Here is a 25,926-nt window from a genome sequence, read left to right on the forward strand (position 1 = left end):
CCACGAAATTAAAATCATTAATAGTTTCATTAGTGTCTTGAAACACTAAAAGATAAAAACTTACATGTTGATTGTTTGGGGTTTTATTTTTATTCCCCTCCCACTCCACATTTCACCATGTTTTGGACTTCATTCATATTTAACCTTATTTGGAATGCCTTACCCTTAGAAATACTTGATGCTGAGCTAATTAAAGCCTGTATATTTTAATCAAAATTACTGATATATGTTATCAAATCTTAATTCCTCTTTCATGAGGATTTTTGTTTGGAAATGTGTTATAGCTCTACCGCCCTGAAACTAGTGGCAAATCCGTCAGTTATAAGTATCTACATCTATAACAACTGCAAGAACAAATTAAGTTTTGAAGAGTATTTTATTTACAATTTTGAGGTAAGAAATTTAGTTTAAGTAAATCAGCTTTTTGAAATCCACACTGTAATCCTCAAGTATAAGTCTTTCAACAAGTTTAAAACCACAGCGTAGAGGAAATGACACTACTCTGTACTGTTAGGAAAAGATAATACTCTATATAAAGTCCTTTAAAAAATGAAAAAGAAACAAAACAGGCGAAAGACATTTGCTTTCTTATAAAGCTAAATAGTAAAAAGAACAAAAGAAGTCCCATTACCCGTGCTGGACTGACTCCAGTAGTACTGGCAGTCAAGACTTCATGTTGTGAATCGATAATATTTTTAATCTTCAAATCCAAATCTTGTACAACTTCCTCTACTGCCTGACAGAAAGGATCCCCATTGCTTCGGCCTTTTATCAAATGCATCTTCACTGTTGACAGAATTCGCCCCCCTGCAATTCTGAAAATAGGCACAGGGTCATCTCCACATTAATCTTGGCAGCACTTTAGTATACCTATTAGTGTTGAACATAGCCAGTATTCACAGTTAATCAAAACTCTACAGAGAACAGCTTTGATCTTTTAAATCAAACAGCAGTGTAGAAGTATTGTACAACATAATAGTTTGCTGAAAAAGAAGATTATATGGAAAGGTAATGAATTCAGCATTTAGTAATACTCTGAGCTGCAACACAAAACTAACTTCTCCATAAAAGTTCAAAGAAAAGTACTTTCTTTAAACCTACTGTTACTGTTTTGCTCATAAGCTGTTAAGTGTAAACAAAACGTTTCACTTGAACATGCATTCCAATTTTACAGCCTATTAGATTTTTTAGTCTTTTGTGCTTCATGAAAGTGCTTCAAATATCAATCTGCTTTCAATTTTATTTAAATAGATAATAATTAGACTAGGTGAACACCACTGTTTGCCATAAAGGCACACACTATTAATCTCTTTTTTTCATCAACTAGAAAAAATGCCTACAGAAAAGAACTTAGGAGTTTAATTATGAAATGTCCATGCAGTTTGACATCAAAGATATAAATAATTGAATCTGATTGAAATAGGGGCTTTATTTCAACTCTTCTTATAGAAGGATAAGAAGGCACTTGTGAGTGCACCTAAGCTATGTTTAGACTGTTAATTTCATTTTGTAGTTCTGTACCTCGAACCATCCACATGTATGATAGACTACATTTGGGATTACTTTTGGATTAGAACTACCAGGTCCCTCCCCAGTGAAACTCTTGAGTGATTAGCAGTTACAGTTGTGCAGATGATGCTCCAATAGGCAGTACTGAGAGAACTACACCATGTCTTGCTCCCTCAGACCTGCAAGATCCACAGATTCTATAAAAATGGAAATATAACAGGCTGCCAGGTAGACCGCATTATCCTGAGTAAGGAAAAAAATAAACAATTCTTGAAGAATCACAAGAAAACCCAAAGATCTTGTGTCCAAAAAATGGCTGCAAGGACTGAGGCTCTTGTGACAGTGCGCCTTGATTTACACAGACCGGGTGAATGAGAAGCAGTTACAATTTAAAGAGTTCCACTGGCCATTTACAAGTGCATCTTTCCATTCAGGGGCTGAAAGTGCTGCCCTGAACAATGCTGCTCAAAATTAATAAAATAACTTAAAGCTTATAATGACAGTCAGCATAGTCCCATTACAAGAATGCAAAATTCAAGTATTAGGACCAAATTGCTCATTTTGCGAGTGCAATGTGTGGTGAGTAGGTACAAAAGCCATATGGAGGTATGAAGTTATGCATCACTAGTCACGAGGCACTACTATGAACTATGACTATGAACCAGGCTAAGTAAATTAGCTAGGGGGGTCACAGATCTTATCTCAGAGGTGATAAAACTATATTGAGACAACAAACGTGTCTTGACTACTTTAATGAACATTTAGTGAAAGACAGAATAAACCCCTTGAGTTAAAAGCTTAATAATTTTGTCCAGTACCTACACAAAACATTAAGTGAAAGACCATGTTTTACCATTGCTTAAGTTTGGGCAAATAAAAAAAAAATCATTACAAGAACCACTCAACTCTCCTACATCATAATGCATCTCTTCCCAAAAGCTTTTTGAAGTTGCATGCTGTTTGGAAACTTTATCTTCAATTCTCCAGTCTTCTCAGAACATGAACCCATCATCCAGACCAACAAAGTTGATTACAGTCAAGATTCCCCTCATCCCACCAAGCAATAATTTGTCTTCTGTTTAACATCATGTATATATAAGGACTTCATTATTTCTCTGTGACTTTTGTCTTCAATTTCATTCTCTTTCTGTTTCTTTTCCTCAACCTTTTCAGAGTGTGGTAGTCTATATTTTATTTTTAGCTCTAATTTATAGGGGCTTTAATTGATTCCCTCCCCCCGCTTTTACTTTTTCATGTAAAGAGTTATTTTCACCTTTGAATACCAGCTGATAACACATGTAAGAGTAAAGGAAGAAATAAAACCATAACAAGAGGCACAAAGGACCCATTCTTTAAAAAAAACTGATTCCCAGGAAAAAAGGTAGAACTGTGTTCAGAAAATACCCTGAACTGAAATTAGAGATTGAGACAGCACTCAGGAGAAGTATCATAAACATTGTCTCTGTTCTTACAAGGCACATATTTATTGCCAGTGTTGGAGACAAGACTCTGTGCTTGTGGACCCTTCTTTTGAAGTTATACAATCACATTTCATACCCTTAAAGTAACACAGATTCTCTGTGGTGACACTACTGACTCAAAAAATTAAATGAAAACAAGAAAAAAAAATCTCAGCATTCCAGTCACCATGTTTTTGACAAAAAAATTCCAATGAAGCTAGATATGCTCATGATGAGTTATGAGTTATCAGTTATGAGACTGATGTCCTGTCAGATTTTTTTTTTTAAGTTTTATGAAGCCTAAGTATAACATTAGGCAAAAGCAACAAAAGCAATTCTGTTCATTCTGAACTCCTGCTATAAGAATTTTTCCTTTGCAGTCAATCTGCTTCGTGATCTATTGCAATAATCCATCTTCCCTTTCCAATTAACCTACAATTTCTTTTTCCAGACTTTAAGAAACACTAGCCATTTTCCTGCAACTTCTAATAATTGGACAGGATGGCCAACTGTAAAAAAGGGTAGCCTGTTAAACTTTGCCTTTAACAGCAGAATTAGTGAGGTTTTATTTTTTTTTTTCCCAAGAGTCAGGTTTATAGTCAAAAACAAAGCAGAAATGCAGCATGTTGAGTATAATTTAACATCAGTCTGTCTAGCTCAAACACCAATAGTTTTAACTACACCATGGACTGTACAAAATTACTCCATGTTAATTCACACACCCTGAACTCTTGAGCTGCTATTGGCACCTACAGTAGAATTTTTAGATACATCTATGATGCTGCACATTACAGCTCTGCCAAAAAAAACCCAAAGCAATGGCTTTATTACTCCAGATGACACAGCCAAGAGTCAGATGATGACTAATTTTTCAACTTCCTCCATGCTTACTGGCTTCCTCCATGCTCCTGCCTACTTATCCTAAAAGGATACCTTGTAAATTGAAAGAAAGGTATATTTTGTACACATTAAATTCTGAAGATGGATTTTGAATTCTAGTTGGGAGAACCTCCATCAAATGAAACTGTGCATGTCTACATTCATATAAAATATAAAATAAGTGGGCAGAGCTAGGTAAGAATATGAATTGAGTCAGAGGAAAACTAGTTTGTTTATATTGTTTCCTGTTAAAATACATGGAGGGAACTGGGCCAGAGACCTTGCTGTTTTGGCTTATTCTGGCTGAACAAGACTCCCGTAAATAACTTAGAAAACCTGAAGTTAACTTGAAACTTTTTTTTGGCTTTTTTCCAGGTCAAAACCAAATATTTCCACACAATTCTCAGCTTTAACTTTCACATATTAAAGATTATTCAATTCACATTAGATTTGCAGGCTTGGTTAAACAGAAAAACTTGTGCTTTGCAGAAATTTAAGCACAATGTATGCACTTAGCCAAAAGAAAAGTAACCATGTGAAGTCTCTCTGCACACAGGTCAAGAACCATCCAGATCTTAGAAAGGATAGCTTAAAAAAAAAAAAAAAAAAAGAAATATGCTGGTGTACCTCTGCTCCAAAAACCACAATTCAGTCTAACCACAAGAGAATGAAAAGTTCGGGGGGGGGGGGGGGGGGGGCGGGGGGGTTGGGAACCAAAAACATCCAGTGCAAGTTGTCAAGAGGTAAGAAGAGAGCACTGCTGAAGTTCTGTCTCAGAGATGCATATATGAACTGTAGCCAAGTCTCCTGATGCTTCTTGCCAAACTGCTTTATTTCCCTCAGCCCTAAACTGACACTTTCCAAAATAATACCCTCAAATGAGAAAAGCATTGTATTAAATAAGTAGTATCTGTTCCATAAATACTGTGCTGAACCTAGAACTCCAAGACAAACAAGCAGGTGAAGGGATTGACTGAAGTTGTCTTTGAAAGCCAGGTTCATTCCTTTCTGTCTACAGATAACTTGAGCTTACTACATCATTATAATTTCCACACATTTTACATACATATACATGGATATATGTTAGAAGAAAAGGTATTATTATACATATAGCACTGGGCATCAGTTAATTAAGATAATCATGCCCTTAATTTAAATGCTGTGCTCTGTATGTGACTTGATTACCTTGTAGCTTTTCACTGAGAAAAAAAAAAACTGCAATAGAAACATTTTCTATGTTTATTTTTTTGCCTCTACTACCCAATACCAACTAAGGATACTTGCTATTAGAGGTAAAGTTCATTTAATCTCTTTTTCTCCCCATATTCCTTCTTCTTTTCCAGGAAAGACTTCCAGTCCCCCATCAGATATACACAGTACTAACTGGAGCAAAGAAAAGGAAAAGTTTATTCATACTTCAGCTAGAATTTATATAAACAGGCCAAGACTTAAAATGCTGATCTAATGTGTGTGGATTAGCACTGAAACACTGTGCCATAGCTTATGCCATTTTATACCAGGATACGATATAACAAAATAAGTTGTGAAGTTTGTTTTATTAGTCTTGAATATATAAAATGTTGAATCCACCTCATTCGTGCTATTTCATTAATATTTCAAAGCTTTCTACAGAAAGCCCTAACCAACCATGTCTAGCAGTTTCAAAAAGTAAGGCCAAGCCAGTCTCAGTAGGAGAGGCAGTGTTTTAATCTCTTTATATATGCCATCTAGAGCACAAATGGAGATGGCTAGGGCTCTGTTCATGTTTATCGAGCCCTTTCTGTGGTAAAAAGAGTATCATCTTTTTCTCAGAAAAGACAGCTCACTGGATCAAAAAACAACTTAACAAATAACCATCTTGAAGATGAAACTATCAATTCAACAATATAACATAGCAGTTTGATTTAAAGCAACCAAATAAGTTACCTCTGAGCAACTTCAGATCCACTAGTAGGACTTCATTTTTAGTGAGGTTTAAAGAGATTAACTAAAAGCATGAAGAAAAAAGGAAAATGTGGTAAAAATGCAACTTGAGGGTTTTTGCGGTTTGTTTGTTTATGGTTCTTGGGGTTTTGTTTTGGGTTTTGTTTTTTTTTGTTTTGTTTTGTTTTGTTTTTTACAAAAAGGAAACCTTCTGCCAGATTGCTCTGATATTAATCTTTTATAGGTTTATATAATGCAGAAAATCAGTTGAACTTAAATGAACTTTAAAATATCTGGCATTGTACCATAAAAAAAAAGTTTATATGAACGGAATAAGGTTGAAAACTGTTATCCACTTTGCAGTTCCTAACAGCTACAAGGGCAGCAAAGGTTTGTTTTGAATATGGAATTACATGGGCAAAGGTATCTGTCTTCAGATAATTTTTACAGCAGCAAGACTTTTAGTTCTTAATTCTGAAAGAGGAGCAAGAAAGGTAACTGAATTCAAGAGTGAACTTGATACATTAAACAAAGCAATGCCATTTGTCTAAGGCAATAAAGAACTGGAGAGACCTTGTCCCGTTCCAGTCAGGGTGCCTGCTAACAAGCTTTCTCTGATGTTTCATTCAGATCATAGGTTGCTGACATGAAATATTCTAGGATAAAGTGCTTCAGTCTCGTGTCCGTGGTCTTTTAAATCATATTGAAGGAGGACTTTTATCAAATCCAGTTAGCAGTAAACATCTGTCAATTACCACTATGACAGATGTTGTAAAATAGTATTTTTTTTTTTAAAAGCTAACAATATGATCTTCTGTTCAGTCAAGTGCAACAATATTTCTTTGTTCAAAAGGTATGAACTGAAAGAAACCTCAACTAGAAAACCCACTGCTATCTTTACCTATGATAGAAATAACCAAAGAAAGTCCATCAGAACAATTATAAATGCTAAAAACCCAACCCTTAAGACACAACCACCTTCCACTGTCCAGCATGGAATGTTCAGACACAAAAGCCTGGATCCAACAGTACAGTGATAATCTCCCACTGAGTGGACTCAACGGAGTCCAAATGTCACCATCAGCATGTCTGTCCAGTATTCCATATTAAGTCCATAGCAGAAGAGACCTAGAACCAACCACCCTTTCCCTTCTTTGATGGCCTGCACTACTCTTCATTTGCTTCAGCACCTGGAAAGGGTCCAACAAACACTACCATCTTCCGTTACACAATCTCAATTTACACTCTTATTTCCTATCCACAAAAGCCAGGACTGCCAGGTGGGCGGGTGAGGGGAAAGCATGTGATCACACAATTAAAGACTATGTTAATGCATGCATCTCAGGCAACTGAACTAAGACTTCAGTGGCAGCCTCTAAGTGTTTAGTTTTACAATGTTCAGTTAACTTTTTTTTTAAATTAACAAGTTCCCAAACATTTTAGATCAACTGACAGAAGGAATGGCTTACCATCTTCAGCATGAACCAGCACTAAAAGAGGAGTAGACAGTTCAGGTGGGATTCATCTCACCTGTCTTGTAGCCAGAGAAAAACACATGTCTACATGAAGATAAAATGAATCACATACTAAAAATGCCTTATTGCATCAGTGCTGCTAAAGGGAGTTTAAAAAAGACAGTATAATATAAAACTCTACCTGTTAACTAGGCATTGTATAAATCATTGCTTCTACTAAAAATATTCTAAGATCTTGTGCCCTTTTGCCTTACATCATCTGTGTCCCAATCCTATCTATTTCTATCTCATTTTCCTTATCAAACCATCTTTTCTTAGGTTGAGATAACTAATTTGTAAGAAACTAATTGCATGCCTTGTCTATTTTGTTCCTACTGAGATTATCACACAAACAAGCTCCTCTGCTTACCTGAAATCTAAATTACATCGGCAAGGGCTCTTCTGACAGAACTGCGGCCTTAGTGTACAAAGTTAATATGATGCAGAAGCACTTTTATTTATTTTCTGGAAATACATCTTTTATGGAAAAGAATGAAGTAGCATACAGAAGAATAAAAAAAAGAAAAAAAAAAAGATTTGAGGGTATGGACAATATTCAAAACCTGATAAAAAGCAGAACAGACTCCTGAAGCCTATTCCAAGAACAGAAAAGAATATATCAAAATTCTACTATACTAAGGTCATCATTTTTATTCATTCATTTCAACTTCTCCAACAGAGGTAAAAAATAGATGACAAATACAGCTAACTTACATAGTGGGAACAAATGTCTTAAAACAAATTACAACCAACTAGTGATCATGGGGTGGGAGGGGATCACAGCCTTTTTCTTTGATATGGATTTAGGAAGCTGTTTTAGAACTGCATAAGAACTGAACAGTTATCCAATTTTTTAATTTAGAACTATATGAAGAGAGTAGGAATCTAATTCTATTCTCAAACTCCAAGAAGCAGAATGTCAACTAGAGCTTCATCTACCTGGGTAGAAGAGTGGGACAAAATTTATCTAAGAAACAATACAAAACACAAATAATCTTAACAGAGCAGTAACTGTGCCTTTAAAGCAAACCCAATGTTTTTCCTAGTTATGGTCTATGCATAAATTCTTAAAAATTAGTAGTTTATGTTAAATTAGATTTCAAAATTTCAACAATAAAATTGTATCAGTGAACTTAACTAGATTTTAAATATATCTGTAAAAGAAAAAATTACCTATATCAAAACACTCATAGTACTCAAAAATTCCACCACAAACAATGGACGCATGCATCATTACTCCTATTTTTTAAACCATACAGAACTAAATATTAGATGAAGAGCTTGCCTTAGGCCCTTCAGAGTTTTGCAGCTTATTAGATTCACAATAAAAGCACAGCAAAAAAGAATCCTGTTGCTAAGTATTTTTCCATGTTGCTGCTGCCACTTTTGCTGTATTGCCAAAAATCTCTGTCTTTTAGCTTGGTGGAAGAAACCAGAGTGACTCTTCCTCAGGAAGTGCCACCATCTAAATGATCTGGTACCTTCCCAAGAACTTACTGCAAAATACAAAGTTGGTATTCTGTCTATGTCCACTCTCACCAAGATTAATTTTGGATATTCTCCATACCAAACAATACTCAAATCCATGATGAAGCTACTATAAAACTAAACAAGTATTCTTCTCAGAATAAGATTCTTGATGAGCAGCCATGCACATTCCATGCTACAGTTCCATTGTTCCACCATAACACACCCAACTTAATAGTTCCCTCTAGGCATAATCACTTTCCTGCAGTTTACTGAAATTTATCAGGATTGGAATTATGGTTAGGGAGCTTCCAGACTGCTTCTCAAATCTGGATTGAAGAGAGGCCGTGGGAACAGGTGAACTAGCAGTTTGATATACGTACGATGGCATAAGGGTAAGATTTTTCAATCCAGCACTGATATAAAAGTGCCATAGAACCACAGCCTCCATGTCTTCCTTTTAATTAAAGGACTATACTTCAATTTCAATATTTAGGACATAATGGTCAGTGTATTCTCCAGCACAAGCCTAAATTAGGAAGTTAAGGAAAGGGAGAGCAAATTACAAGAAAAAAAAAAATCACAATTTAATTAAATGCAGTATTGTACAATTGGAGAACTTAAGATACCACACGTCAACTGTGATGTCTTAAGGCAGACTTACCCTCAAAAGATCAGCTTTTTCAACGAAAGTTTTCTATTTTCTTGCAAATCCAATTTAAACCACAATTAAGTTATTTTAAAAATTCTTTCTAAATATATTTTAAAACATCCTCAACATTAACTTTAAATGAAGACAATCAGATTAAAGTATATCAGTATTTCCATTATAAAGTTAAACGTGTAGGTAAAGCAGGTAATTTAATTCAAAATTATGTTAAAGCATGTTACTCTTTGAATTGGCAAGCATTTTCAGGGAAAATTTTTTTAAGACTCTGGTTTAAATCAAATTTTTTTTTCTTAAAAAATAATTATTTTCTTATGTAAGCCTTTCTGATATTTTTCTATTTCTTAAAAATGCAAGAACATTTTTAATTAAGTCACAAGTACCGTGTTTGTTAACATGGTAGAGTGGTAATACAGTCTTAATTTGGGTCATTCTATATAATAAGTATCTTTCAATGTAAATATTTAAACACCAAAATATTCTTCATTTCAACGATGCTATGACTTGAGAAACTAAGGTTAGAGTGTCTAAGTTCTCAGTATTTTACTGGGAAACAGCACATTGCAAATACTCTAAAACAGTATAGAGAGATTTATCCAGCAAAACACAATAAAACAAGTTAGAAGGAATATAAGCTCCTCACAGTTACAGAACTACAACTTCATTGGAATAACCGAGACATGGTAGAACAGCCTGACAGCTGGAGTGCTGCAAAGGATGAATACAAGCTCTTCAGGAAAGACAAGGCGGGGGAGTGCCCTCTATATGCAGGAGCTACTCAGAGGTATGGAGGAGCTCTTCTATTGGACAGACAAGAGGCTCGTTCAGAGCTTGTGAATCAGGGTCCGAGTTTGTTCTAGATAACCCAACACACAGGAGGAAATGGGCAGAGTATTCTTAAAGCAACTCTCAGCAGACTCTGTGTCACAGACTCTGGTTCTTACAGGGCACTTTACCACCACCACCCCAACATCTGCTGGAAGAGCATCACAATGGGATGCAAGCAGTCAAGATTTCTAGAGGGCACCAGAGATACTGGATGGGCAACACACTGGGTTACACAGATGGGTCTGCTATTCACTAACAACGAAGAATTGGTCAGGGATGCGGGGCGGGGGGGCGGCAAATCAATGACATTCTTGGCTGTAGCAATCATGAAGTAGTGGAGTTCAAGATCCTAGGGGACCAAGGAAAGCAAGTAGCAGAGTATAGACTGTGACTTTAGGAGAGCAGATTTCAGCTTATTCAGTGAACTGGTACACGTAATCCCATGTGCAAAAATTCTAAAAGGCAAAGGAGCTCAGGAAAGCTGATATGTTAATAATGACAGTATATTACAAGCACAAGAACAGTTCATCACAATACTCAGGAAAACATGTAGAAACATCAGTAGACCAGCTTTGCTAAACAGTGAACTGATGACAGAACTTCAATGCAAAAAGGCTTTACACAGGATGGTAAAGAAGGGACAGGTTAAAAAGAAATAATCTAGAAACATTGCCTGGGCATTTAGGGATGTTGTCAGGAAAGCCAAAGCTCAGGTGGAGTTGAGACTTGCAAGGAATGTTAAAGTAGCTTCATCTGCTGCTTTTGTATTAAAAGAATGAAGAAAGAAAATGAGGGACCTTTGCTGAAAGGCAGGAGATTTTGCAACAGTGGACAGATGAAACTGAGGTACTCAATCCTCTCTTTGCCGCAGTCTTCACCAACTTGGTCTCCCAGGCCTCCAATTAGAGAGTTTTCAGAGAACTGCCAGCAGTGGATAAGGATCAAGTCAGGGTTTACTTGACAGAACTGAGCCCATATAAGTTCATAGAACCAAATGGGCTGCATTCAAGAGCACTAATAGAATGGGCTGATGTCCTCGTAAGGCCACTCTATACCATCTTTGAAAAGTCATGGTGATCAGGGGAGGTCCCTGACAAATGGACAAAAGCAAATGTTTGCAAAAAAGACCAAAAGGACAGTTTGAGGAACCACAGGTTCTTCAGCCTTACTTTGTTCCCTGAGAAAATAGTGTAAAAAGTCACCTGAGAAAACATTTCTGGGCATATGAAGGATTACACGGTGGCTGGTAACTGTAAGCATGAATTTATCAAGTGTAAATTATGCCTGACCAATCTGTTTGCCTCCTATAGTAAAGTGACTGGCTTTGCAGACCAGGGGAGAATGGTAGATTCCATTTACCTTGATTGTAGCAAGGCTTTCAACACTGTCAGAAAATACTGTCAACATACAAGTTTGGATGTTACAGTCTGGATGGATGGACAACTAGATGAGTTAAAAAGTGGTTGGATGATCAGGCTCAGAAGGTAGTAAACATGTTGTACTGTATCTGGAGGCCAGTAACAAATGGAATACTATAGCGGCCTATCCTGGAACCTGTTTCTTTCTTTTAAATATCTTTGGCAGTGACTCGGTGATAAAAATAGATGCTCATCAAGTTTGCAGATGATACCAAATTGGTTGGAACAGTCAATATACTTGAGGGCAGAGCTGCCATGCAGAGATGCCTAAACTGACTGGAGGAATAGGCTGACAGGAACCATATGAAATTCAACAGGACATGCAAAGTCTTGGAAAAGGATAACCCCTTGCAATGATACAGGCTGGGGAGCAGCTCTCTGTAAAAGAACCTGAGAGTCTTGCTGCATGTTCAGCAAGCTAACCATGAGCCAGGAGTGTGTCTTGGCAGCAAAGGCGGCCAACAGTATCCTTGGCTGCATCAACAGTAGTGTAGCCAGTAGTCTGAGGAATGTGATTATCCCTCTCTAATCAGCACTTGTTGGATCAAATTTAGAATACTGCCTCCAGTTTTGGGCCCCCCAGTCCAGGAAAGGCACTGATAAACTGGAGAAAATTCAGCAGAGGGCTGCCAAGATGGTCAGGGAGACATACCCTGTGAGAAGCAGCTAAGGGAACAGCTTGTTCAGTCCAGAGAAGAGAAGGCTTCAGGGGTATCTACTAACAGCTTTCCAATACCTACAAGAAGGTAACCAAGAAGATGGAGCCAGGCTCCTCATCTTGGCAGTCAGTGGAAGGAAAAGAGACAACAGGCATAAATTGAAACAAGAGAGGTCCCAACTCAATATAAAGAAAAAAAAAACATTTCACCATGAGGACACTCAAACAGTGGAACAGGTTGCCAAGAAGGAGATTGAAAACCTCCAAGGATGGAGACTGCACAAAGCTTGACTGGATAAAGCCCTGATTAACTTAGGCTGACCCCATAATTGACCCTGCTTTGAGCTTTTGAACCAAAAACTTCCTGATGTTCCTTCCAACCTGAATTATTCTATGATCCTAAGTTTAAGGAGACCTATAGACAATGTTTTGCACGTGCTTGCACACCTTTCCAGCAACTTTAGAACACTAAGCTCCAGGGCTGCGTGAATACTATCCAAGCAACTCAAACATTCAGCACAAGACCAGATGAAGTCTCATACGCTTTCTCTCCCAAAATACTACGTTATCTCCAGGTGCAATCACTACTTCACAAAGTCAACATATACAAAATAGCGTTTTCCCTGTCAAGGGAAAGCTCAATGCACTAATCCACGTGCACGATCAAGTCAAGCTCTATAACTTCTACAATTGACTGTGAAAACTGCTCACAGCCCTGAAACGAAGACCCACTCCAAAGCATCATACTCGCTCAAATATGTTGAATGAAACAATACAGCTAACTTTAAACAGCTACTAATGTGGGCTGTGCAATAGTGTCACCTAGTGGTCAGTGCTTACAGAGAAGTCGGGGCCCACTTCAACAAGAAAAATTACTGCCCATCTACCAACTTCACTACTCTACAAAATCGGTGGGGACGTTTAAAGTATATATATGTATACACACACACACACACACACACACTTATATGAGCCAACAAGTGAAGTAACCAATAAGACAAATGCCTTTCCATCATTCAGTTTTAAGTTACACACACCTTATACAAACTTGAAAAAAATCATTCCAGAAATGGAATAAGTAAGTTCTTTCTAGATGCAAGAATCCTTATGGTCTGGCCTAAAAGAGAAGGATTTCCAGAACGATGGATTAGTACTGCACTTTCTCATTTATACCAACAGAAAAGAGCTTCCAGATCCTGAGGTGTATAATAATCATCCCCTTCGCTGACAAATACAACATTGGTATGTTTCTTGTCAAGAAACAGGCGGAAGTAGTAGAACATCCAAGCTCTCTATTTACTTCATAAACATTATCCAAGTCTTATATGTACAGAATCTGTAAATAGTTTTAGGGTTCTAAGTTTTACAGCATCCTCAAGCTTTAAAGAGTGTTCATGCTACCGATTCTTGAAAGATTAGTGATTTCTTCTAATCTTAGACACCTGGAGAATGAGAAGAGGCAAACTTGAACTATTTCAAAATTCCAGAGATTTGTAAGAATGGTTGTTCTGCTCAGTGAATACACCTTGAAACTACCAAAGTTCATCATATCTTTCCATTTCTCCTGCTATCAGGTCTGCTTACACTTTTTGCCATATTTGAATCAAATCACCAGAGTTTCATTAAATTTCCACTCTGTTCAACACCTTTCCCTTCCCTCATCTCATCTGCTGTTCACTTTGTTAGCTGAATGACTTGGGGATGAGACACGCATTTTTATTATTCTCCATAGGTTAGCAGATACTTCATTGCACCATATCTCCTACTATGTTCAAAATATTCTTAAGCACATCCCATCACTGTCCAACTTCTTCAATTCAGTTTCTAGGTTTCCAGAGCAAAGGAACTTGACTCAGGCAGATGAAGAAAGCCTCTTTTCAACATGTGTTCCACAATGACCCAGCATTTATTTGGCTACTTTGTATTTTATGCAAGTTCAAGTTTCATAAGATCTCCACTGTAACAAGATGAAACTGAAATCACAGACTTCTAATCATTAAGTAAACAACCAAAAATACTGCATTTTTCTTGTGGCATAGCAAATACTGAGACTTGGTTTTTGCAGCTTGGTTAATCTCTGCATCAGAGAAACAGCAATACTGCACATAGATTGTCCAGTTTGCTCTTAGATTTCTCAGCAGGCTTCTAAAGACTAAGCAACTGAAACTTTTGCTGCATTGTTGCTTTTTTTTCTTCTGCTCTTTAGATTGCAGTAGTAACAGAACTAGAGAAATTTCTTGTGTAAAACTGCATCTTCTGGAATTCATAACAACTGTCACATCACAGGCAGGGTATACCGATGATCCTCACTCATATGTTTGCTTACCAAACACTTAAGAAAAATACCTCTTTGTTCACCAATGTTGTGACCCTTGGAGTTTCTAAGCTGTATACTAGTTCCATAATATTTGAGAACTTCAACATACTAATGAAGATTCTTTCAAAGACAGCCAACTGTTTGGTATATTTCTATAGGCACTGAGCTATTATATAGGTACATATATAAAAACAATAGCAGTATTGTACATCATGAGGTTATAAAGCCCATACAGAGTACAAGACATACTAGAAACATCACAGTACAGCTAGCTTCCATTCTTGGTCAATGATACAACCAATGACACCTACATCCATACATGCAACCTAATGAACTCAGCAAAATCTTACATTAATGAGATTTATATCCCAGAATAAATGGGACAGCAGGTACAGCAGAGAAAGCAACAGAATAGCTAAATGCTGAAAAGAATTTCCAAGCTCTAGAGAATTCTCCCAATTAGAAACTGATAATTCCCAGCAACTATCCCACTCTGATTTTTCCCACATGACTTAAACAGAAGGGTCATTAACAAGATGTAGCATTTATGTTACACTTTCCTGAACTGTATATACCTGAAAAAGTGGTCTTTCCACCCTAAAAAATAAGTTCATGCACATAAGTGTTTTTTCATTTCTCATTTTGATCAATGTACAGCGCCAGATATGATTTAAATAAAGAAAAAAGCATACATTAGATGTTGAGTCAAAAGTCACCAGCACACTGGCATCCAGGATGTTGAAATGAAAGAACAAAGAAGCAGAATTAAAAAGTAAAACAGAAACTGCAAAACAGCTTCAGAAATACTTCCTACTTCCAGCTTCAATGCAATCTGAACAGTAATTTAAATAATGGTTATGGTTTGCTTATAACATTTTGTTTATAACTGTGTGGATTAGACTCATTCAAACTTAATAAAAAAAAGATTCTTTAGTATCAAGGACAGAACTATTACAGATGATTTGCTAAAGTTTTGTATATAAAAATGAGTATAAATAAAAAATCACTAATTTCTATAATGCTTAAGAAAATTGCTCTTGTCTCTGTACTAATGCCAGCACTTACCAATTCAAATTCCTGTGTTACACTTACACTTCTTTAATTAGACTCACATTTATAAGCCTGCCCTAAAGACTAACTTCAGGTCTTCAAAAACATTCAAAATCAGTGACTTCACCAGAGCCTTCCTAAGAAATAATTCTTATGCTTTGTTTATGTAGTTAAAAAGAAAAGAAAAGAAAGGCTAAATAACCAATGTCATCATTTGTCAGGAGCAATAAAGACTCCTTTATATAAGGGTACACACAATGAAATGACAAAAAGGAAGTCATTAATGAGCAAGAAGTAGTAAAGCACATATCAGTTTATGTACTTACCAGACCCGCAAGATTGAAATCTTTGGAAGTTCGTTTACAATTAGGGAACTAACCAAATAGCCATTCATACATTGATTTGATAAAAATTTAATACAAAGAATAACCTCAAAAATCTATAAGCTTACCCCAATTGTTTTTCAAATACTTATATTTTGTAATAAGGTTTAAACATTTACTCTGAATTATTTAATAAGTAAATTATTAGATTCTCTTTCATTCCTCCTCCAAGACACATGCACAAGAAAAAAAAAAGGTGCTCAACAAGACAAAAATATAACAGAAACTCTATTACCTTGGATTTAAGATTTCACCAACAATTTCTTGCAGCTTGTCAATAAAATTAACAAAGTTTGAAAGCCCCTTTACATGGGCTTTTAAAGGATCAAATAATGAAGACGCACAGCCTCTTCCTCCAAGTTCTACAGTTCGGATAAAAGATGTTGCCATCTATTAGGAGAAATATTCAGAAATATGAAACTGTAGACACACGTGAAATGTATGGACGTTGAAGTGAGCCTCTCCTACGGATTTGCAAACTGTGTATAACAGCTAATTGACAGCAGAAATTAACTAAAATCAATAGAATACCTCTTAATAGCAAGTTTTGTACATGTCACCATAAATATTTGCAAGATCAATATTTAAATAGTGCTGCAGTATAAAAAAAACATAAGCCAAAGCGAAAATGACCCAGCTAATTTGATATTTACACTGGCCTTTTGACAGTTTAGAAAAAACTTTAGGACAGCGTATAGAATTTTTTTGTTGTTGCTGCTGTTTAAATGCTTGTCCTGACCTCACAAAAACTACTTATATTCAGAGAGCTGTCCATGACCCAAGAACAATTCTTACATAAGTAGTATATTTATTTCCAGAGGTCCAAATAAAAATAATGTATACCCAAAACTTCTGAAAAATTATGACAGTTAAGGCTTCTGTCATCACAGGTACCCAATTCTGAGAGCTTCCATTTTTATATGCTGTAAAGACACTGAAAACAAGAGATGTCCCAAAAGCAGTATGCCTTAGAAGACAACCCCTCAAATTTTAAGGCAACAGTCAGAATAAAAAGCTTAGCAGTTCTCCAGAAAGGTGGAAGTAAAGATAACAATCCAATATGCTTGACACAGATGCAGTAATATTAATTCTACATATAAATTTTAATTTCAGACTCTACAGCTAAAACATAAAGCTCTTAGGACTGGAAAGAGTACAACTGGAATTACTCTAGCAAAGAAAGTAAACCTGCCAGTATTCCTGCCTTTGTGCTAAAGATTTCCTGTGGATCAAGTACAGTTCATAGGACCTTGCCTTCCTAATGGCAAATATTCTGGCTTTGCAAGATTTCTGCAAGACACAGATGCCAGAAAAGAAGACTTCTTTACACGGTAGAGAAGTTTCCCCTCTGGCAGCTGTGAGGAAGAAGTAATAAATCCAGTCCAAACACTTTTTTTTTTTTTTTTTATACAATGTTAACAGAGCATTAGGAGCTAAAATAATTAATCCTGGAACTGAGATTTCACAAATTTTCCATATTTATCCAACCATAAAAATCTGAGAACGCAACTGCTTCATTGACTGTTACATACCCATACTGTTTTTCCTTGGTCTGCTGTTGTCTGCACTGAGGCCACTGTGCATGCAAAATTTGATTATTTTGAATATGAGAGACTACAGTGGTTCTCTGGAGAAAAAATTCCTACTCATCTTATTCCAACTATTTTTGAGATGGCTCTGTACTGACTATAACTACTGTAAGCATAAGTGCACCTCACATACCAAACTAGATTCTTTAGCAACAAGCCTGTGTGAGCACTGCACATTGATGCTGTAGCTTTTCATATTCCTATACAAGGGCACTGAGGAAAGAGTATACCACTGTCTTAAGGGTTTTTTTCCAGCTCTGTGCCTTTGAGAATAAAATGAGCAGGATTGTCCCATATCAATCACATCTTGAAGAGTGTTTCAAGACTGATCAAGCTGCAAATGACTAGAAAGCATTACCCTCCCCAAATTCTGAGTCAAAGCTGAAAAAACTCCACTATTGCCCTTTCAAATTTTGGCCTGTATTCTAGCGTACGTGTCAAAGGCAGGGGTTTGTCACCAGGTTGCTCTAAGAAAAGCAATTTGTACGCAGAAATACTTTAGGTTCCAGATGTCTCAAGTTTAACAAATGCACAGAAAAATACTGTTTTACTATTTAACCAAAATACTTACAGGACTTTAAAACTGGAACGCATTGTAATGCATTGTTAGTGGCTTGGTTTTGTTAATGTTAATACTGCTTTGCTTGGTTTTATTAATGTTAATACTGCTTTGTGAGATATTTGGTAAGCAGCAGCACCTAGTCTAATGCCATCTTTTCTTCCTTTGTCTTTTTTCTTTGATATGCATACTCATGACCTCACTTCACACCATCTACCAAGATTTCAAAATTTTAAAAGCAATAATAAAAAGCATATTTTATATTCATGTTTAAGATGGTAAACTTTTTCAGGATTTCAGTCACTGTTGGGATGAATAGTCTCGCTGCCTGTTTTTATGATATCATATTTTAGAGCTCTAGAGGTACACATGCAGACAATTATTTTTCTGTGCATCTTTAGATCTCATGACCAAGCAAGCACCTGTTTCTTCACATAGAATTTCTGTTGTGTCTTTTTAACCTGGAAACAATGTTTATGGTGGTATTTGACTTGGCTTGCAAATGTCAGTCTTGCATGTGAGATTAAAGCAACAGTTTATGTTCACAGAGCTATTTCATTGCCTCTGATCTATGGCAAGTTTCATTTGACACACATACCAGGAAAATGGACATTTTTCTCTTCTGTGAGGCATGTTTTAGATTAGTGAAGGCTTCTCTACCAAGTCCTCTGTCAGGAACATTTAGAATATGAGCCAATGCCAGATCATCCTTGGAATTCACCAACAGGCTTAAATATGAACAAACACACTTCTTTGCCAGGATTGTCACCTGTATAAGAAAGCACCACACAAATTGGTCACCCTGCTGCTAAATTATGGTCCTTTTTTTTTTTTTTAACTAATTAGATATGTACTGATATGATTTTTGGAAGAGTAAGAATTTCACCTTGCATAATTTCAAAATGCTACTTATGTATGGGATTCTGGAAGTATTAACAAAAGCAAGCCTGATTAATATGTTAAAATTACGTATACTGTACTTGAATATTCACAAAATATTTGAGGGTTGGATCTCTAGCTATTAAAACTGGCTATCAATTTCTACTTAAAAACCTCTTCACAGATATTTGTTTTCTATCCCAAGGCAGAATACTAGCACCATTAAACCACATAAGGATTTGTCATTAACTTCAAATAGGCTAAGATTCTAAACAACTTGCCAGCTCCGTGCCAAATTCAGTAATTTTTCCCTTGGCTTCCAGGGGATTTCAATCACAGAAACTCCACTGATTGAGTTTGGACATAAAATTATGACCCAGCTCCACCCACATAAACAAAACATAACATTGTAATTGCTTATATTGCAGCACTGTTCTGGGCCTTATATGAACAACAGTCCCAGAACTGAAGAATTTACAGTTTTTTCACAAGCAAAGAAAACAAAAAAGGCCATTAACAAAAGGAAAGATAATGAGAAAACCTACATTTGCTATGGAATTTCTTCTTATTCAATAGGATGTATACAACAAAAATGTAGGCAGTAAAAAACCAAATATGTATGTGTGACAGTCTGAAAACATAGATGTAAGAGAAGGAAAAATGAGCAAGGAATATTTTTACTACACAAGTCAGAGCAGCAAGAAAGCCATGTTAGTGGTAGAAGTGCTATCTAGGGGAGAACCTTAGTTCAGAGAATATTTTCTTGTTCAGAAATATTTTGAGTTGTACCCAAATATTGACTTGAAATTGCCACTTATGAGAAAAGCAAGTTCAGAAGTGATTAAAGCTCCAGCATTTCAAGCATTGTTATGCAGTATTCAGAGATTCTTGTTTTGGGGGTTGAAAGGGTAAAAGGAAAGAATCCAGTATTCCCAGAAAGTCCTCAAGTCCTCTACTGGGACAGACAAACCTTGTTTGCTTTGCTACGTCTACCACTACGGTGGCTATTCAGATTTTTCTGTATGTAAGGGAGTATGAGCTAATAAAATTAAATCAAAGATGTTTACTTCACCTACCACTTCACTTTGCAGCATTGGGCAAATCACTTAACTCTTAGTCAAGACAATGTTTGAGTGATGGTGTACTTGTAGGAAAATTTATTCCCTGGTGTTTCAAGGCAGATTAGGTCTACATCAAGTGCCTGCCATAAAAGGACTGTCTTCCAGAATATAAATTTCTGGACTTAGCCCCATACACACACCTACAATATAATCAAGTGATACAGAGTTTGAATACACACGTTCTGTTTTTTTAAACCAGCAACATTTTAATACCAATAATTGGAAAATGAAACTATGTTATATTTCGTCTTTTCAATGTATACAGAACAGTACAAAACAGACAGAAATACTTTTTACCTTCACATTCTCCTGGCCCTGTCTGTTGAGTGGTGTAGAAGGAGTAGAAAGAACAGAACCATTATTTTCTTGTACATTCATTATGCCAGAAATAAATTCCAACAGTTGAACCTTTAATGAAAAGATGAGAATAAACTTAAATATAAAAATTACTAGAAAGCAAAAGTAGTATTAAAACCTGGTGAAACTACGTCTCTGCCAGTTTGCTAGTGTTTTGAGGTTAACGCAGCCCTTACAACCTAGTCTTGGTTTTAGTCTTTAAAAGTACAACTGTTTTAGTAGAGAAATGAGCCATAAGATTCAAATTAACTTAGAGATATCTCAAACAGTTATGTAATACACTTACACTAAAAGCAGCTGCTTATGTTTTGGTGAACATTTAATACGTTATACCATGTTTAGGAAAAGCTTATTAACCCACCCAAGTTCTCTATCTTCCCCATGAAAACAGTAAAAAAAAAAAAATTTTAAAAAATCGCAGTTTCCATGTCCTTCCTGAACTTCAGTTCTCCTTATAATCTCTTTTGTGCCCAATAATCACATGAGTGTTTGAGTGTAGGTTCTCTGAACCTTTAAGGAAGTAGGCAAGCTGGTTACAGGAATACTTGTCACAGAATCATACAATAATTTAAGTTAAAAGGGACCTATAGAGGTCATCTAGTACAAACCCATGCTTGAAGCAGGACCAGTTTGACCAGGTTGCTCAGTCATATGCTGAGCCAAGTTTTTAATATCTCCAAAGATGAGATTCCACATATTCTCTGGGCAACCTGTTCCAATACTTGACTAGTTTTTCATGACGAAAGCTTTTCATTCTTACTAGGGCTGGAAGGTAAACAGTTTTAATCATGCTATAACTAGTAATTCATGGCATGTTCATAATATACCTCAGTTCAATTAACATTCAGTTACTAATATAGCTTCCCTTGTATTAAAATTACCATCTGATTAAACATATATTAAATTCAGAAGATGAAATAAACAGTAATTTGTTTAAGTCTGCAATGCTGAGAGTGGGCAGTAGAAGCAGACAATTAACTCCTCTCTAATTTTCGTGATAAGCTAGAAGTATGTGCATCTAAATCCAACACTCACTAATTTTTTCAGTATCAATATCCTTTGTCTTTTGACCTTTCCATGGTCCAGAGAGCACAGAATCAAATAAAATCATGTGGAATGCTTGTGTTTCAAACTTATCTTAATTGCTACTCACGTATATTTTTTATCCAATAACATAGAGATTAATCAAATTCATTTTTCATAGACTTTGATAGTCTAAGAGTGGAATACACACTAGAACTTCTCTAGCCTAGAGCATGGCATCACATGCAGTGTCACAAGAACATCTGAGCTGCAACAAAATGCAACAGAGCTGCTGACTGAATGGCTAAAGTGGAACCTCTGCTGGTTTCTGGAAAAAACTAACATGGATCTACATGTAGTATAGGGAAGTTTTTGCTTTTAAAAGCATGGTATTTTTAAAATGATAGCCATTAAAAATATTTTGACTGCATATCAACATAGAACCAAACCTCCATGACACATGTTAATCACTAAGCTTTGTTACAGTCTTATCAAATCTCTACAGTTCATTTTTCATTTCCGTTTCTGGCAAAGAATTATATACTCATAGAAGAGCTGTGGGACCCACCCATCCAGCAGGACAACAGAAAGAAATAATTTTTGAGTGAATTTAAGATCTCTTTAAAAGATTTAGTAATTTAAACTCATCTCCTTCCCCAATAGAAGAGCAAAGTAGCTTGTGAATAATTCAGAGCTCCTCTGTATATTTAGAAGTGTCATAAATCCATAAGCAGAATCAAAAATATGTCAAAACAATATCAGAGAGCAAACAAACAAAATACTTACAGGGGCTATGCTTTCATCTTCAGATATAAGTCCAAGACCATAGCACTTCTGACATATGTCTATTAGATCTAACATATTGCTTCTTGCTAAGAAGGCATGATAGGTTTTTTTTAGGTCAGCATAATTTTCAGGTTCTTTCATGTTTTTGTATGATAAACCCAGTTTGTCATGTAACAAATATTTCCAAGTTTCCAACACATCACTAAGAGATACTGTGAAATCTCCATGGTGCTAATAGAACAGAAAAAGGAGAAATATGTTTTGTATTCAGCATAGTTTTTAAAATAACTTTAAAACAAGCTGCATATATATATATTTTAAAAGTATTGTAATCTAAATATTTAAGTTTATAATAAACAAGGTCTTACTTATACTTGAAGTTCTTCCAGTGTTTTGCCTTTGCAGTTGAGTTTTGTTATATGCAGTATTTGTTCCTGATCTTTAAAATACCAGGTATCTATATTGAACTTTACTCATAAGAAAAGACATATTGACTTCTGCAGGACTAGTGCTTGCATAAAGTTATTTATTTGCAGAAATAGTTTTCAGCATGGCAGGCATTTACATCCCAAAGGCAGTAAATAGAGCTTAATTACCTTGCTTCAAGCAGTAATCTGGGAAAACATATGTCAAAAAAAAAAAAAGAGCTTTTTTCCTGTGTTAGTACAGTTATACTTCAGCATAACATTGATGGTGTTGCTACATAGATCTAACAAATATATTAAAGCAAGGTACACCTATCTGTTACTAGTATGATAACTAACATTAATCATACAGCATAGGCTACAGTCTTATACCCAGCTTCTGGCCCACTCTCCCTGTCAAAATTATTAGCTTACATTCCATGTGCTCCTCTGCCTTCTCCCCAACCTCCAATAAGAAGAGAATTACAGCTTATCAGAAAATTAGCAGAATTAATAGAGATTAATATAGAACTAATTTAAAAGAGCAGATGAAGTAGGTAAATGACAACAAATACACAGGCAGCAAAAAAACTAACAGCATTTTATTAGCAACTGAAGAACCTTTTCCTATTCTAGGCAAAAAAGAAAATTCAAATTTATCACAAAGAAACTTAAGAGGCTTGTATCACAGTTAGAAGTCCCTTTCTTCTTCCCAGCTCTTGAGAGGAGTGCTCTCTTGACCTTTGGTGGACAGAAGCAGAAAATATATCAACAGGAATGACTAAAATCATGTTTAATTTACATATTAGTTTATCATATTTTTTCAACACATTTACATCAAAGTGGGGACATCTGCTATTACTACATTTATATGTAGGGGTGTATTAAGTAATCATTCCTAAGCACTTCTTAGAAGAGTGAATACTTAATTGTAAAGCAATAAGCTTGCAGTTTTGTTGTGCAGTTCTAAACTAAAAGGAAAAAAGGGAACAAATTTTTCTTAAAAAGTTATCTCTACATGGGAGAACAGAAGACACTAAGAATGAGGGAGACTGTATGTAGTCCATAACACTACATGTAATCTCATTTAGGAAGCAGAAGTAACTAAAGAACCAAAGTTGTTAGCAAACCTGGCATGGTTGGAGGTTACAAGGATGGCAGCAGGGCACAAATGACAAACAAAAATTTGGAAGTGTCACAGCAGATAGGAACAGATAGTGGAGCTAGAATTCACAGAAATTTAAAAACAAGCTGAGTAAGTGACAAAACCCTGTTATTTGAGTCACAAACTGAGTGATACATTACTGAAGGAAGTAGGATGCAAGCCAGCTACCATCCAGTTGTATCAGTAAGAAGCTAGAGGAGAGAGCAGCTATTGCTGCACTCTAAGAAAGAAATAGTTAGGTACAATGCATAATCCTACCTGTTTAATCCCTGACATTGTCTTTTTTACTTTCAGTAAAGTACTAGTTTTTTTAAACCAAGTGATTCACAGTTGTGAGTGGGGTAAAAAAAAAAAAAAAAAAAAAAATCAGCTCACTGAGCATCAGACACTTTTAATTAAGTTTTCCAGTTCAGCGTGTGGGTACAAGGAACTGCGAGAAATCCGAGCCTGTCTCTTGTGGCTGCCAATAGAGGAGATGAGTGTATTGTCAATGGTTAAAGACTGCAACACTGAGGAAGCCAGAAAATCAGTTTCAATCCCTGTAAGCCAAGCTATGCACACAAAGAAAGAATTGCATTAAGATGCTATTTATATAAGTGAAAATACACAGTAGCAGAGAATTCTGCTACTAATTAGATTGAACTAAAGGTAACAGAGACAAAACACAGGGTTTGGGATGCAGGATTACATACATATTTCTGGCCTCTAATTCAGAATTTGGTCCTTTATTCACTAATTACTACTTAAGTTGTTTTTCATCTCTTGACCACTGACCCTGGACTTCCGCTCCTGTACTGTTCTCTGCCTTTCCAAAATTCTAGCTAGGAGTTGCTAACCTCCCTACACACCCATACCTCATTATATTCTGCGCCTATTTTCACCTTACTCCCAAATCTTGGTGTCTTATCCAACGTCCATCACAATCTCTGTTTTCTCATAGCCATGTTTATTGCAGATCTTTTCATACTACCATACTCTACATCCTCCTGATGCCAACTTTCCCACCACCACTTCCTCTTTCCCCTGAAATCTGTGACTTCCTTACTGCTTCCTCTTATCCGCTCCTATTTCACAACTAGACTCCTCATTTTCATCCACCCCCTGCTCTTTGATCTACATACCAGTCCCCACTTCATACTGTTAAACTTTTTCAGCTGAGGTCCTTCTATTTCAGTTAGAGCTCAGAATACATGCAACAAGGAATTTTGCAACTGTAGCAAATTTTCCAGTTTTCACCAAGGAAACAGAGTTCATACTACTGGTATCTAAAGCATTCTCCGGTATATGGCAGCAAAGAAAAGCAATATTATACAGTCATGTAATTCATTATGTAACATGATATAAATGCCCTGCAACTGAGTGACAAGCCTTGCTTTCCTATATCAATAACGGCAGATAACTCCTGTCTAGTGCAAAGGTTTAATTTTATTTCATGGCATTTTCACCTTAAGCAACTTTAATCTGGATAAAATAATTACCTACAAACACCATTAGCAACTGAATACAAAACTAAATACAAAAACAGTTCAGGAAAAATTCTAATAATTTAAGTTCTTCCAGCCCAAAAGATCCCTCCTTAGGGTTCTAGCATACTTAGCACAACTTTCCCAATAGACCTGGTTAAATATACAATTCCAAAGTCCTCAAAGTTGACTATTTTGATATTGCCTAGACAAAGAACTAGGAGTGAAAATGAAAGAGTACTCATGCATATTACTTTCAGAGCACTCTTTTGCCACAAATTTGTGCATGGGTTACGATAATTCAGCACTATGAACTTGCATGCTATTCCACAGATTACCAGAATATTAAAATGGCATATATGTTTTCTGAAAAGTACTTGTTTTCCATTTCAGCCCCTCAAAAAATTAAATATGTAGTCATATAACCCAATTTAAACAGATCAAAACAGCAGTAGGTTGGAGAAAAAAAATGTCGGTTTCTCACTTTGTTTTGAAACAAAATCCACC

At 36.0% G+C, this 25,926-nt stretch overlaps 1 protein-coding gene across 1 annotated transcript in view; it reads right to left on the bottom strand.

Moving 5' to 3' along the window:
* Positions 1–25,926, bottom strand: part of PARPBP (PARP1 binding protein) — a 56,276-nt gene that overhangs the window by 20,033 nt on the left and 10,317 nt on the right. The window contains exons 3-7 of the mRNA XM_009465848.2: positions 22,388–22,618; positions 20,519–20,629; positions 18,820–18,990; positions 16,309–16,463; positions 632–815 (exon numbers count right to left, since the gene is read on the bottom strand). Coding sequence (XP_009464123.1) covers positions 632–815; positions 16,309–16,463; positions 18,820–18,990; positions 20,519–20,629; positions 22,388–22,618 — 852 coding nt within the window. The remainder of the gene's footprint in view (positions 1–631; positions 816–16,308; positions 16,464–18,819; positions 18,991–20,518; positions 20,630–22,387; positions 22,619–25,926) is intronic.

Source organism: Nipponia nippon, unplaced genomic scaffold, assembly GCF_047370975.1.
Source record: "Nipponia nippon isolate SJK-2023a ecotype South Korea unplaced genomic scaffold, ASM4737097v1 scaffold_3, whole genome shotgun sequence".
NCBI classification, from domain to species: Eukaryota; Metazoa; Chordata; class Aves; order Pelecaniformes; family Threskiornithidae; genus Nipponia; species Nipponia nippon.